The 14,921-nt window shown below is 37.9% G+C and overlaps 1 protein-coding gene across 3 annotated transcripts in view; it reads left to right on the top strand.

Moving 5' to 3' along the window:
- Positions 1-14,921, top strand: part of MPP7 (MAGUK p55 scaffold protein 7) — a 150,266-nt gene that overhangs the window by 91,067 nt on the left and 44,278 nt on the right. For all 3 annotated transcript variants that reach the window (XM_082044100.1, XM_082044098.1, XM_082044099.1), the window contains one exon: positions 12,587-12,718. In XM_082044100.1, the coding sequence (XP_081900226.1) occupies positions 12,587-12,718 (132 nt within the window). The remainder of the gene's footprint in view (positions 1-12,586; positions 12,719-14,921) is intronic.

Here is a 14,921-nt window from a genome sequence, read left to right as displayed (position 1 = left end):
GCATATGACAACCCCACAGTTCACACCATGTGTCTGAGGACATTGTCCAGTCTCTTCTTGAACACTGTCAGGCTTGGGGCTGTGATGGTATTTCCAGTTCCTTCCCAATCTGTTCAGCTGTATCGGAGCTTATGCCGTACATTGCGTAAGGTTTTCTAGCTTTTTGCTGTTAGGTTGATGGCTGGAGAGGGTTTCTTTATTTCTTTTCTTCTAGAATCCTGGACCAAAATGATGTCTAGAACAACTCTTTCCCACACATCTGGAATTACTTGGGATAACTGACATGTCTTTTCCAATGATGTTGCATAGGCTTTATCTAAGAGCTTGTATATGGCTTAATTTGGGATTGACTGAAACTGGCTCTGTGTTACCCTGCAGGGAAAACTTTCCTGACCTGGCTTATAAGTGCAGCACTGGCTGGCGCCAGCAGGAGAGCTTCGCCTTCCCTGCTGCTGTGCTCCAGTGTTCATGGTATGGTGAAGGATGGTTGGGATTACCTTCCTGCACTGCATCGCTGCTTCCAGCAGTTTGGTGGTGTAAAGGGACAGGTCTAGGAAGATGATTTTAACTTCACAGGTTTGCTTAACATGCTGCAAAAGGCTGGGAAATGTTTCAGCAAATGTCTGTCTAGATGAATACTTCTATATTTTAATTTCATTTTACAAAATTGTTTCATTGAATGTATTTCTGAGTGCATCTGATGAGTAAAGCTTTGACAAGGTTGTGGTATTCATGGTTTTCATCCATAGAGAAGTGTTTTAAAGAAGGAAATAATTTCTCCAAGGCAGTTATATTTATCAGACCTGAGATTTTTCAAGATGTCCTAGAAGTCATTCTGAAGTTTTGTCAGGTGCATTTTCTTTCAGACAAAATAAATTGGGCATTTCTGGTCTTTTAAAAACTGGATGCAATATCCAGTTATGTTGTGAGGGTATTTTTCCTGCTCTAAAATGTGGCATCCGTTACCGTAACTAAATGAAGTAACATTGGTTGTGGTTTATCTTGTATGATTAAAACAGATCTCTGGAAGTAGAACAGAACATGTAGCTCTGGGAAATGGAGTGGATTTGTTTATCTGTGTGAGGTACTGGAAGCCTATAGTAAGTGGGGTTCCCCCGGGGTCAGTACTGGGTCCAGTTTTGTTCAGCCTGTTCATCAGTGACCTGGCTGAAGAGACTGAGTGCACCCTCAGCAAGTTTGCTGATGATACCAAACTGGGAGGAGTGGCTGATACACCAGAAGGCTGTGCTGCCATTCAGCGAGACCTGGACAGGCTGGAGGACTGGGTAGAGAAGAACCTGATGAAATTCAGCAAGGGCAAGTGTAGGGTCCTGCAGCTGGGGAGGAACAGCTCCAGACACCAGTACAAGTTGGGGGTTGACCTGCTGGAAAGCAGCACTGCAGAGAAGGACCCAGGAGTCCTGGTGGACAACAGGTTGACTATGAGTCAGCAATGCACATGTCACGATCAAGTTAGCGAATGGTCTTACCCATCAGTAGGGACGCAAACAGGAAGAAGGGAAGCGCACACTAGAGTTAGTCTGTCAGTCATGGGGCAGAACCCCAGTGACAGGCGCTGTAAGAAAAGACATGTAGTAAATACGACAGATGATCAAACTAAGAATGAAAGACTTTAAAACTTCCAAATTCTCTTGCACTTCTTTCTTGAATAGTAGATCTTGGTTCTTTTTCTGACAAGCTGGAAAAAATTGAGTTCTTTTTGGAATAGTGCCATAGCACAAGGGCATAATTGTTACTTATTTTTAAAATCATTTGAAATCTGAATAACTAAAACAATTAACTATAGGAATTAACATTTTAGGAATTTATTTTGTTGGTGTGGCTGTAAACAAAAATGTCTGTCACAAGAGTGAACCGTGTTTTAGTCCATTGAACAATGTTATCCCAGTTGCACTAACTTTGAGAAAGGCTTAGATAAATTATTCAGGTCTAACTAGCTTTTAACTTCGTGTTTATAACAGCAGTTACATTCCTGATCATTACATGTTAAAATGAACAATTTACCATTTGAAGTTAATCCCTATTAGGGTAAATTTAGTGTGTTTTAAATTCATATAAAATATGTCGTTTGTGGTTGTTGGTGTAATGGGCAGAACAATAGTTATTTTAAAAGCTTATGCTGCTGTGCTAAAACTATTCCGAAGGATGTTTATACCTCTTATGACCCACAGGAAATTAGGCTTTTTTAACCTCCTAAGGATGCCAGTGGTGGAGTCGATCTCCTGTTTATGTGTGCTGAAAGGTTTGCCAGCTGCCAGTCTGAAACATGAACCGGGTACCTAAACAAGGGCACAAGGCAGGACTGTGAATGGTTTCAGTGCATCGTGGTGCACAGGAATGTGAGGTATTTGGATCACTTTGGGTGCTGTACCTGTAGCCATAGAGGGAACAAGCAGTGGACATACCTGAAGTATTTTTCTTGGCTTCTCTTTTATTACTGTAGAATGAATAGAATTTTGGAAGTAATTTTAAGATAACTTGCAGAGTGAGGGGAAAACCACTCCTGTATGACTGGGAATGTTTTCAGATTAACTTATCCATGGACAACTTCAACGTGCTGTTCAGAGAAAATACAATTGTTTTCAGGGTTTTTTTTCAATTGCTTTCAAATGGCAAAGATGCATACACCAGAAAATTGTAAATAGGATTTATGCTTGCTGTTTTATTTGCAGTTCATTTGAAGTGTACGACTTTCAGTTTCACAAAGCATAAACAATTTGCATTTGGAAACATTTTCATCTATTAAGTACCTCCTTGGCTTTCCTTCAGAATAGAACTATGAGTTAAACAAAAGTAAAACTGCAAATAATGAAGCCAGTGCACTTTGTTCTTTGTAGAAATGGTTCCTATATTTGTTTAGTTTCCTTTAAGAACAGAAAAAGTGCTGCTTTTAGCTTGAAGCGTACCTTTTCTGTTCTCCTGTCCTGTTCTGTTCTTCTTGTATTTACTGGGAAGTTTGTAAATTCTCTGATGCCATCATCCGAGGCATCTGAGGCTTACTGGATTTGCACAGTGGCCTAATAGATTGTTCTGATCAAACACATGTTCTGTTAAAAAAACAAACGTCGTAAGCCTTTATCAGCAGAGCCTTGTAAAGCTGCCATACAGTCACTGGTAAAAATTGACAATATGATTTACTGTGCAGGAAACAGCAAGCGTTTTTCTACAAGAACTTTAACATACAAAGCACTCAAAATAATGGGCTATAATAATATAAAACAAAATCTGGTTTTGCTTTGAAAATTCATGAAGCATTTATTGTAACATGTAATTAAAAAAAATCTCAATCTAAACTTTGTCTTCTTTCCAACGTTTCTTTTGTTATTGGACTTGCAGAGGATTTTCCATCAGGGCTTTTTCACTGAAATATGCAGTTTCTGCAGAGTCAACATTTTCCATTGGAAATTGTTGGGATTTGCCTACAACTGTTCAGGTTTTGCATCTGGAGAACCCAAATACAAATTTGAGGTCAGTTAACATCTGAGCTGCATTTGGGCTGTTACTGTATCCTGGGCACTTGCAGGACGTTTTGGCCCTGTCCCTTTAGAGACCCGTCTTACCAAATATACCAATGTTTTCTATTTTTACTCATGTCATGGGAGGCTGTTCTTCTTATGAAATATTCATGCTAACACACGATAACACAAACTGTAATATCTGTTCCGGAAGCATAGTTTCACATGATTTATAACTATTTAATCACCAGTGGTCTTTGAGGTTTGCTGATAGGACTCGTTACAAGAGTTGTGCTCTTATAATATATTGAGAGATTTTACTATACAAGCCAGTTTATTATAATGGCAAGCTGGAATGCATTGTACTTCATACGTCAACTCAAAAGTTACCTACATAATCCTCATTTGCGAGATCAGATGCCATTAATTTGTAAATCTGCAGGAGCCTGGTTGATTTTGGATGGTATGCTGTGAAATATCAGCAGTGAGAGGGAAATATTTCTTTTCCCCCTAAGCACTGTGTGCAGATTACTGCAACAGTAAGCAAGGACCACAGCACCGATGGTTTGGTAACGTTGGTTGATGGATAAGCTGAGGAGAGGAGACTGTGCTGGGGGGGACTTTGTTGGCCAGTGAGTGGGGTCCTTCTGCCCAGTGTTTCCTGCCTTTAAACTGTTTGCTACGCTGGGAAGCCCTCCATCACACATTTTGGCAACCTTGTTAGAGGAAAAATAGATTTTATTCTTAACTCTTCTCAGCTTTAGACCTTGACTTCTTATTTCCATTTCTGCTTGCACTCCAAAGGAGGTTTTTATAGAAAACTTTCTCATGTGGGGAGTGCCAGGAGAATATGTTGCCATCTTTATTTCTGAATGTTCGTGTTACTGGTATGATAATAGCAAAATAGTCTTTTAAAAAACAGCAAGAAAAGCCTTGACGGAGAAAATCAGAAAGCAGTTGTTACAGAAAGCGGTTAATGTGGTAGAAGGGGACAGGCTATACATATAACAATATACAATGTATCATAAGCATAGATGTAAGATGATATAAAGGAAATGAAAGAATACTGCATTAGTATATATTACCCTGGAAATGCTCTCAGGTCCGTCTCATGTGTTAACTCAGCTGATGTCTGACAGACAGCTTGTCTGTCAATCTTCTTAGACGTATGGACATGAGAATGCTCACTAGCAGCCAACATATAATAAACAAAGTGATAAATATAATGAACAAAGGTGAAACCAGGCAGCTTGGTAGCAGAAAATAGAAGATTTGAAAAGTAAATGGAAGAAATTCTTTTGTTATATATACAGACTTCCCCACATGAAGGAACCAACTTTAACCCATGTGAGAATGTTGGATTGCACACCTGTAACTATAGCATTCACAATGCAACACGTAAAAGTTGGCAACATTATTGAAGCTGGCAAATTAGTAGGAGGAAGAAAACAGTGTGGATAAAATCACATCCCATTCAAGTAGCAATTCTGTTTAGCTAATGAAAGTGGAGAAACTACGCAATACAATGCAAACAGTCCCTTTTTCAGTTGTCTTTTTTTTTTTTTTTTTATGCTGATTTCAGTGGTGTTTTTCCCTTGCATTTGCCAGACTGTTCTATTTGAGCTCTCCATTAACTTATTTAAGAGTCTCCTCTTTTCTAGTTAATTGATCAATCTTTGGTAGTGGTCCAGTATGGTAATAACTTTTTTCCCCTTTCTGCTTATTCCTGGGTTTCTAGTCAGTGGCAAACTGTTCCCATGATCAACCTGTAAATCTGTTACCTGTAAATTTATAAATCTGTAAGTATCCTTATCAAATATATTTTAGAAAGTTGCAAGCTTTTTTCTTATACCTGCTGTTTTCCTGGCCTTTTAAAAAGAATGTTTCTATTTAAAAGGCAGTATTAATCTTATTGTATCATGTCTATTTTAACATTTTATAATTCTTCAGTTACAACTTTATTAAGTACTTGTAAAAGATTTGCTTATATGTAATGATGAAGATAATACTCACTGCAGCTTTCAGTTCTCCAGAATGATACCTGAATTCAGTGAAATTAATATATAGAAATACTACTTCTAGTGTTCAGTACAGAAAAAGTCCAGAGTAGGCAAAAGTAATTACCTAAAAACCTAAACGGGTTGATTATTTTTAGTTAGGTGTCTTTATAGTATGAGTACTCCATAGAGGAATTTAAGGCCTCCTTATCATAAATGAATATATGTTGTTATTTTCTGGAGGAATCAAGTATATCCAGATTCTTTTAACCTCATGGATCAGTAGATGTTTTATTTTTAAGACTTTTATATAATGTTGCTGTCAAATAAAGGCTGGGTCATTTCTAAAAGACACTTTTTCAGAAAGGGCAACTGCAACTTCAGCTTTTACTTTTCTTTAGTTTATATTTTCACTTGATTTCTTCGGGTGGGATGTCTTCAGGTGGCTTTCCACCAAGAAAAGATGCATGCTACTGCTGTAGACACTTAATACTGCAGGATGCTGTCACTTCTTCAAAAAATGAATTGATGAGGGATTGCCAAGATATTGGAAGAGTGCTCCTGTCTTGGCATTCTCCACTCTGCAAACCATCTATTTGTGCTCTTGGAAGTTACTTCAATGGGGCGTAAAGCTTCAAGAATGCTCTAGCTGCATGAATCACGTTACAAATGTAAAAGAGACTTTGTTAGATTCTTCACTGTTGATTTAAAATCGGAGCTTATTCTGCCATTGTCCATAACTGAGGGAAAACAAAGGGCTGTCATCTGGAAGAACAGTAACACCTTTAGCAGATGACAGGGACAGGCTGCGTGTTTCTGTGAACACTTGAGAACAGTTCAACTTCAGGAGAGTCTCCGGGGGCTGCGAACAATGAGCCAGAGGAAGCGGAGTCTGAAGATGCAGAAAGTTCACTTTTCTGTTGGCTATTGCTGTCTGGCCACCAGTTGCAGGTAAACCCATCAGTTCAGATTGGTGAATCTGAAATCAAGGAACTGCATTTTCAGGCAAGGAAATTACCCTTTTGTGAAAGGAAGTTCATATAGTCATGGATAAGGTCCATCACAGTACAGGAAAAAGTAATATATACTGAATATTGAGCCAACTGAGATGTTGCTATGCTAAAAACATTAATATATGGTAGATATTAAGAGCACAAACCCACACATGTACAGTATGTGTTTTAAACATTTTTAATCACTACTGTGACCCAACTGCATCAAAGTCAAATTAGAAAAAAAAAGGGATTTAATTGCCAGCTGTACAAGCTGAAACTAGAGGGCAACTCTGGTTTAAGTACAGATGGGACAGTTGCAAGCACGGAATATTTTTTCTCCTTTGTACGTATCTAACTGTTGTCTTCTTGCACAAAGTTCCATTTCTAGGGAGTTTATAGAAAATACATAGGAAAACTACAAAATTTGAAGGATGGAAAGAAGTAAATTAACTCTGATTTTTTTTGCTATGAATTAGTGCACCCATTGGTGTCCTGATTACAAACTGAAAGTCATGTTTAATTTATAGGACTTATTTCATTTTTCTTACCATCACTGTCAACAGTTTTTTGCTTGTGTCAAATGAACACTGTATATGATTTCTAGTGGCATAAGTAAAACATGTTTCTTTGGAAGTTCACTGATTTCTGTAGCATTATGTGTTGTACATATTAAACTTGAGAATTTTATTCAGAAGAGAAAATCTCAGATTTCTGTAAGAAAGTGATTAGATTATTGCACCTTCAGAAGGAATATTATTACTTCTTTGCCTGATAAGTGCTTACGGTAGCTTGTTGGCTCACTCATTGGTTCTACTGCCAAAACCAAAAAATTCAGTTCACTGTTATCCCAGCCATCCTCTGGTTGCTTCAGCATCACAACCAAGTTTCTCCTGCCCGTGGGTTTTATTGCTTGCTTCTGCTTCTAGATTATGCTTCAAGCTTTAGCTGAGCTGGAGAATTCAGCTAATGCAGTTGTTCTCACCTGTTGGTCAAGATGCCTGTTCTCACCTGCCCTCCTGTTCCCTTGTCCACCCTTCTCCTGCGGCAGGACGGGGCTGCAGGTGCTGGCGCAGCGGGCACTGTTAGTGGGCAGAGTCTGCCATGCCCAGCCCTGTTCTGGTGGCTGTTTCACCACCCATTTGCTGGAGAATGGTATTGGGGACGTGGAAGCCACCCATACATCAATGTAAAGTCTAGTTCATGTACTCAAGATAGTAGGTTTAAAGACTCCTGTAGAAGAAGAAAGGCTGTTCTCTTCCCCCTGCCCACCAACCTAAATTCTTATCTTCCTTTTCTGCTGTTAAATTTTGTGCTGTTTACCACTTGCTCTTAAATGTATAGCTTGATTCTGACTACCTTATACTTTATTCCTTTTTTCTCCAGACTATTCTCAAGTCAAATTGCTTTTCTGAGCCTAGAGCCTGTATGCCATCACCATTACGCTACAGCTTTCTGCTGGTTTTATTCTCCTGCTTTCTAAATTCTTGCACATGTTTGGCTGTTACATCTTTTATGCTTCTCCTTCCATTTTGATGCTCTGATGGTCTTTCCTTCAGTGAGCTCAGTCTCCTCCCAGCTCTTTCCGCTTTCCTTCTTTGATATCAGTCACTGGATGACTTCATTCACTTGGTTTTAACTTTATGAAAGTTACTCATAAATCAGTCTTTCCAGTCTTGAATAATTTTCTCCACCGACATCTTTAGCTTGTCTTTTTTCAGTCTACTGTAACCCCATCACAGAGGACACCACGATGTGGTAGAGCTCTCTGGAGGACGAGCTCTGCCAGGTGAGTCCAGGGGCACTTTGCTGACAAAGTTACTTTTCTGCTCTGGTGCAACTTCTCTGTGCCAACCTCAGCGGAAGTTACTGTCACCATAGCAAAGCAAAGAGGTGGAAAAAGGTCTCTGTCTCACCTGATAGAGTTTAGGCTGAACTGCCAGAGAAGGTGGCCGGTGCTAATGCTCCAGGCCGTGCACTGGGACAGCAAAGTCATGGGCCATTTTGTTCCGTTTTGCTGGCTCTGCTGCCAGGGCAGGGATCGCTCCATGGGCAGGTCACCATCAGCTGGGTTGGCGGTGTCACCACCTGCTGCGGCTGTTGGCTTTCATAAAGGCTGCTTTGAGTCCCTACAAGTTTTATATCGATAATCCTAACTATTAATTATTTAATTTTCCCATCTTGTTTTGTCAAGTACCGTAAAGAAAGAGACTGGTTTTGTTTCTTTGTCCATTCTGTCTTGCTTCTTTACTTAACTTACTGTTCTCTAAAATGTTTTTCTAGACTAGTAACTGTAAAATATTTCTGAAAAGTAAAGCTTAAATTGAGATTTTTAATAATGAGAATTAAAAAACTTAAGGAGCTGTGTTCACAAGTCGGAGGCTACATGGGGTATTTTTACTCTTACAGATCTCAAAATATAAACAGAAGCAAAAAATAATATAAAATTTGTCATTGTTTTACAGGAGCAAAAGTGTAGTCAGTGTAGTTAAATGATACACATTTTTCAAAATATAGAACTGTTTTCATTAATAACATTCCCAATTTAAATAAACATTTAAGGTTTCAGAACAGTTTCAGAAAAAGGACTTTGAATGTTTCCAATGTCAGATTTGCTTTGTGTAAGTTGATAGTGTAAAATTTCAATTTATAAACTGTGAAATGATCAGTGATAGCTTTAATATGAAAAATACTGCACTAGTTATTAGACATTTCAGAGGTCTGATGAAAGTATTCATTTCCAGCTAGATCATGTCTAAGAATTTAGCTGAACATCAATATTTATATTTAGGTAGTGCAGGAGTTTGAATCATACCTTCTTTCAAGTTCTAAATATGGACCGTGTTTACATTAGTGAATCATAAGCATAGAACTTAGAGCTGAAATGAAATCTTTTTCTCCAGAGGTACTTAAATACACATGACCCAAATTTTGGATCATACATGCATAGTTCTGAAGAGCTGTGTATTGGAAAACAAAAAACATTTTAAAAAAATCATCTGCAGAGTTTCTTATGATAAATAAAGTCTTAAAAATATGAAAAAAATAATATAATGGCAGTGAATAAGTTAATCTTATCTACAAAAAGAAAACATTACTACCATTCCATTGCCATGTGCATTTACTGCACAGTTATTCCATGTAAATCTTGTTCCTCATAAGATCCAACTTTTGTTTCTTCACACTTGTAATTTGTTTGTGTTTTAAAGAGTCCCAACCTTTTCTATAAAAGTCTAGCCTGACACAGAGTTTTTTTAACTAAGCATACATTATATTAATTGCACAGTGCAGCGCAGCTGTGCGTATGGTCATTTCTTCGTTGTGTTCAGAACATACGGACATTCTTCTGAGAACGGGCTCTGATCACTTCTAGTTGAAGCTTTGTTTGCAGGTTAATTATTGCCCCGTATCTGTGCTGCTGACTATTGAAATCAAGAGCAGCTGCAGTGGGCAGAGCAAGGTGTGTTACAAGAAGCGATGATGGAGGACAAGCAGGAAAGAAATCTCGGCATGTTCAGCGTGCAGCATGAACAAGTTTGTGGTCATAGAAGCTCTTCTGGAAGATTGACTGAGAAAAGACATAATTTCTGGCATTCATGCTCTTACCTAAAATATGCATCTTTGCACTGAGATAAAGTAGTACTAGAGTTTTGGGAAAAGATCTTATGTTGAAAACTGTAGTATATTGTGGTTTAGTATGTTTTGTGGGAGGAGGAGGGAAGGGGTTGGTAAGTTCCAGTTGTGAGTGAAGAAAAGCTTCATAAACACCAGACATTGATTGACATCGGTTTATAATACTTGGGCCGCATCATTGTTTTGTGCGTGGTGTCCAGGATCTGGCAGTCAGAGCAGGGCAGTACCTTACGAACACTGGTGGCATAATTCAGTGTAGCAGTGAACAGAAGCTGTTCTGAAAGTTTCATTGTCAAGGGTAGATTCTTCTGAACATGTTTTAATTTGCTACCTTTTACTCTGCAAGTGGCGCTTTAGATTATTTTCATCTGTTTTCTCTATCTGCCTGATTGTTTTTAAACTGCAATGTAGAACCTTATTAAATTGAACCAGACCATGAATGTGCCCTACATTATGTGGAAAAATGTAATTGCAGAAGACTAGTTTCAGAAGTCGTAACTGTAAGTAACCTGAAGTAAAAGCAAACACTACTTTTGTTTTAGTATATCTTTGATGTTTCCCATACATCCTTAGAGGACTGCATTGATTGCATGGCTTTACATGTGTAATGCTTCATAATACACATTGCCAGGAGGAAACATAGTTGCTGGCCTGAGGTTTTTAGCTCAGATCTAAAGTAAAACTAACGTTTGGTGGGAGGGAGTGGGTAATTTCTGATGATAAATAGTACAAATTCATAACTGTGTCTTGGGAAGAATACCAGAAATAATTAGAGTGCGTTGAAGTGTTTTTATCAAATTGTACAATATACGTAGAAATTAGTAAAATAATAGCAACTTCTTATGAAGCAGGTACGATCTTCCTCTCTGTTTATTTTGTTGAGGCCCTAACTTCAAATTTGAAGTTCAGAATTTCAAGATATGCTCTTTGCCTTCTGCTTTTGACATGATACCTTGTAGCATTGCCTGGGAATTGTTTTCTGTTGTTACAGTCTAATCCATTCAGGAAGAAAAAAATCTGGAATATTGTAATGGAAGTGTCATGCTTTTTTAAACATTTGTATTATCCTTGAGAAGTTTCCGGTCATTTGTGTACTCAGCCTTTTATTAAGTAGCGAGTAAACTGGTATCAGAGAACTGTAGCCATTTTCTGTTCTTTATTAAGGAATTTATTCTTAATTACTATTGTAATTGTTATAATAGATTCATAATTACAGTCATTCTTATGAAACCTTCTGATATCATCCATGTCTACACTGTTGATGTGTTCTGCTGTATCCCAAACTTCTCCACATTTTCCAAAATGCTTTATTTTTATTGTCAGGAAGGTTATCAATTTGCAAATTACTTCTGCTAATCAGACTACATCTTTTGTAATATTGACTCTTTGGGAAAAAATATCAAGTCAAAATTTAAATATTCATGTATTGAGGAGCAACTACTTGAAAACAGAAGCAACTGGAAAAAGTAGACAGAATGATATGTATATTTGTTGCTGTTAGCCCTGCTATAATGCATAGTTTTCACTACAAAAGTAAAAGAATTATTTAACTGTTTTTTTCACCAATTTAAAAGGTGTTACAAATTATGAAAACTTTTCAAAACAGAAAAGAACTTTAAGAGTTCTGTATTTAGAAAAAGCTGTGAATTTTAGATTATAGCTGAGTTTTTTTAGAGCATTAGGAGAATGAGCTTTCTAACTTGGACTTTCAAGATTTTCAGTTTCTGCACATTCATAAATTATTTTAAGATTGACTGTTTTGTCAGATTTCATTTGGGTTTTCTTTGAAAAATCTATTGTTCAAGCGAAGTGTGGCCTGGAGAAGCAATGGAGAAAGAAAGGAGGCAAGACGTGCGTCAGGTGATTGATAAGCACCTGCCTGAACCAAATCGTTTCAACATTATGTTCCTCAATCTCAGTCATGAATTCCACAATAAATTAAAAATTCCTAAATTAATTTGGATCTCATATGAAAGGGAGCTAGTATGAAGGGGATCTGGTAACCAGGTAAGCTTCCAGAGCTCCTCAGAAGGGAATATTTGGGCCACAGCTTATAGTCATACATCTCATGTTTGAACAGAAGTACTGGTAGATGCTTATTTTGCTCATTTGTTTCATAGAACTGCTTATTGTATCAAATACACTTTTTATCTAGGACTAGTAGAATGTTCTTACTTTAGGAGAGTTGGGCTTTCTTCTGTTCATGATTTTTGTAGTTTCAAGCTAATGTGCAAAGCACTTGGTATTTTTGTGTGTATGAAGACTCTGTTCTGTATCCACAGTTTAGTAGATGCATACGTTCTGTATATGAAAACACATACTTTATGGAGTTTTTCATGAGTTTGACGTGTGTTAAAATTGTATACAACAATTATGTTCGATCTACGTGCATTACACGGGAAGAGTCAGGCTGTGAATAATATCCTCTGCTTTGTCTTTCATAAATGTCTCAGATGCCAAATAACAAACTGACTGTCAATGTTTGCAGGCTTTGCTCTCTGTACATGATACTGTTGCTCAGAAGAACTACGATCCTGTCTTGCCCCCCATGCCTGATGACATTGATGAGGAGGAAGACTCAGTTAAAATAATCAGGCTCGTCAAAAACAGGGAGCCATTGGTAAGTAACCCTGTCTTTTATTTTGGGGTTTCGTGTGAGTGCACAGGGTGGGGGGTGTTGAGATTATGAGCGTGAATGGGTAACATTAACTTGAAACACAGACAGACAGACATTACGCCTGTTTATTCGTAACATTCAATAATACACTTGTGACTTCCATTCGCGGTCATTATAAGTAAAGCACATGAAATGAATCATAAGAATGTGTTCTTTGATGGTGTTTGAGCATTATATATGTGGGCGAGTCTGAGTATTTAGATCAATAATATATTCATCTTTTATCTTGAATTCAAATCACGAACTTGTTTTAAAATGAGAGAGGGAGAATGAATCTCCAGAGAAATCTTGACCTTTGTTGTGAACTGTGCCTGTTACCATTCATGTAAAAAGAGGTGACCTTTCGATACACTGAAAAGAAAGCATAAAAACATATTTTAAAATACTTGAATTGAAATCTGGGCAAATTTAAGATGTCTGTTGTTGTACTTTGGACTATGAATACTAGAAAGTTAATATCTTCATGGGGATATCTGGAAAAATGAAAGGACTAAACGTAGGTTGTATTATGAGAATATTAAAATGCTTTACTGATTTGGTTATTTTTATTTGCTGTAGACTGAAAGTCATCTTGTATAAAATTTAACTATATTCCTTTTCTCCTGCAAACCAGTGAGAGCTTTATTTATGTTGTACTGGATATTTGTTTTAATGGATAGCAATCCTAAAGAAATATCTCAAAGTTACTTTGCGAAAGCCATGATTTTGTATTTGAGATGACAGTGGGAGAGCGATGCCTCTGTTAGGCGTGCAGGGGTAGCTTGTCTCACAGTAGATATTTTACTATTACTCTTATTCTTGATGGATTTCTGGCATCAATAAACATGAAGGAAGTTTTGGTATTGACTGACTGTAGGTGCCCATGGGCATAATTAAATGTTTGACCGTATGGAAAGTTTTTGCTTTGTTTTAACATAGTAAATATACTTTTTTTTTTTTTTTTCCCTAAATGTCTAAATCACAGCTTTAAGTTTTCCTTTTCTTTTTATCAAAGAAATTCTTTGAGGAAAAAAAATAGCTTTAGCTTTTAGTATCAGAAAGAGTATTAATTCTGAAAGGTGTGAAGAAATTTGAACATATAGTATGAAATGAGTTCTAATTGAGCAGCTTATTTTTAGTGTTAATGAAAACACCCTTATTGTTGCTTTTCTTGAATTTGTCAGGAAAATCTTAATAAAATCTTAATTTACTTAGTTTCGTGTTTCAAACATGATTTGCTACTAAGACTTTTGTGAATTAGATACTGTAAGTTAATATCTCAAAGTGTCTTGGATAAATCGCAACTCCGAAAACAAAACAGATTGTCTGAAAACCTATATGAAATACATACGTTGTATATTGGCTTTTGAGATTTTAAGCACTCCTAAAGGGAAAAGTAGAGTTGCCTAAGCTGAGGGTTATCCTTGGACTGTTCCTCAGGTTCCACTGTTGCCCATCCGGTGGGACCCTCCAGATCCCGGTGTGTCTGCTGTGGTTTAACCCCGCTGGCAGCTCAGCCCCACGCAGCTGCTCGCGTGTTTTCCTCAGTGGGATGGGGGAGAGAATCAGAAGGGTGAGAAGTGAGAAAATTCACAGGTTGATATCAAGACAGATTAATCGGTAAGGCAAAATCCACATGTGCAAGCAAAGCAAAAGAAGGAATTCACTCGCTGCTTCCACCAACAGGCAGGTGTGCAGCCATCTGCGTCTCCAGGAAAGCCGGACTTCATCACACGTAGCCGTGACTTGGGAAGACAAACGTCATCACTCCAAACATCCCTCCCTTCCACTTTCTTGCCCCAATTTGATTGCTGAGCACAGCACCATATGGTGTGTGATATCCCTCTGGCCAGCTGTGGTCAGCTGTCCCAGCTGTGTCCCTCCCAGCTTCTGTGCACCCCCAGCCCACTCGGTGGTGAGAAGCAGAAAAGCGCTTGACATTGTAAGTGCTGCGCAGCAATAGCTGAATCATCCCTGTGTTATCAACGCTGTTCTCATCACGAATCTAAAGCATAGCACCATATGAGCTAGCATGAAGAAAATTAACTCTGTCTCAGCCAAAACCAGTACAATCTCTTAAAAAGGTACATCCACACTTAGCACAACTCTTGTGCTAAAGAAATAGCAGAGAGGAGTGGTGGGTTGTTTTTTTTTTTAGAACTGTCTT

The sequence above is a fragment of the Streptopelia decaocto genome (assembly GCF_964273445.1).
Source record: "Streptopelia decaocto genome assembly, chromosome: 2".
NCBI classification, from domain to species: domain Eukaryota; kingdom Metazoa; phylum Chordata; class Aves; order Columbiformes; family Columbidae; genus Streptopelia; species Streptopelia decaocto.
The sequence above is the reverse complement of the archived record's forward strand: the minus strand, read 5'-3'. Positions and strand labels throughout refer to the sequence as shown.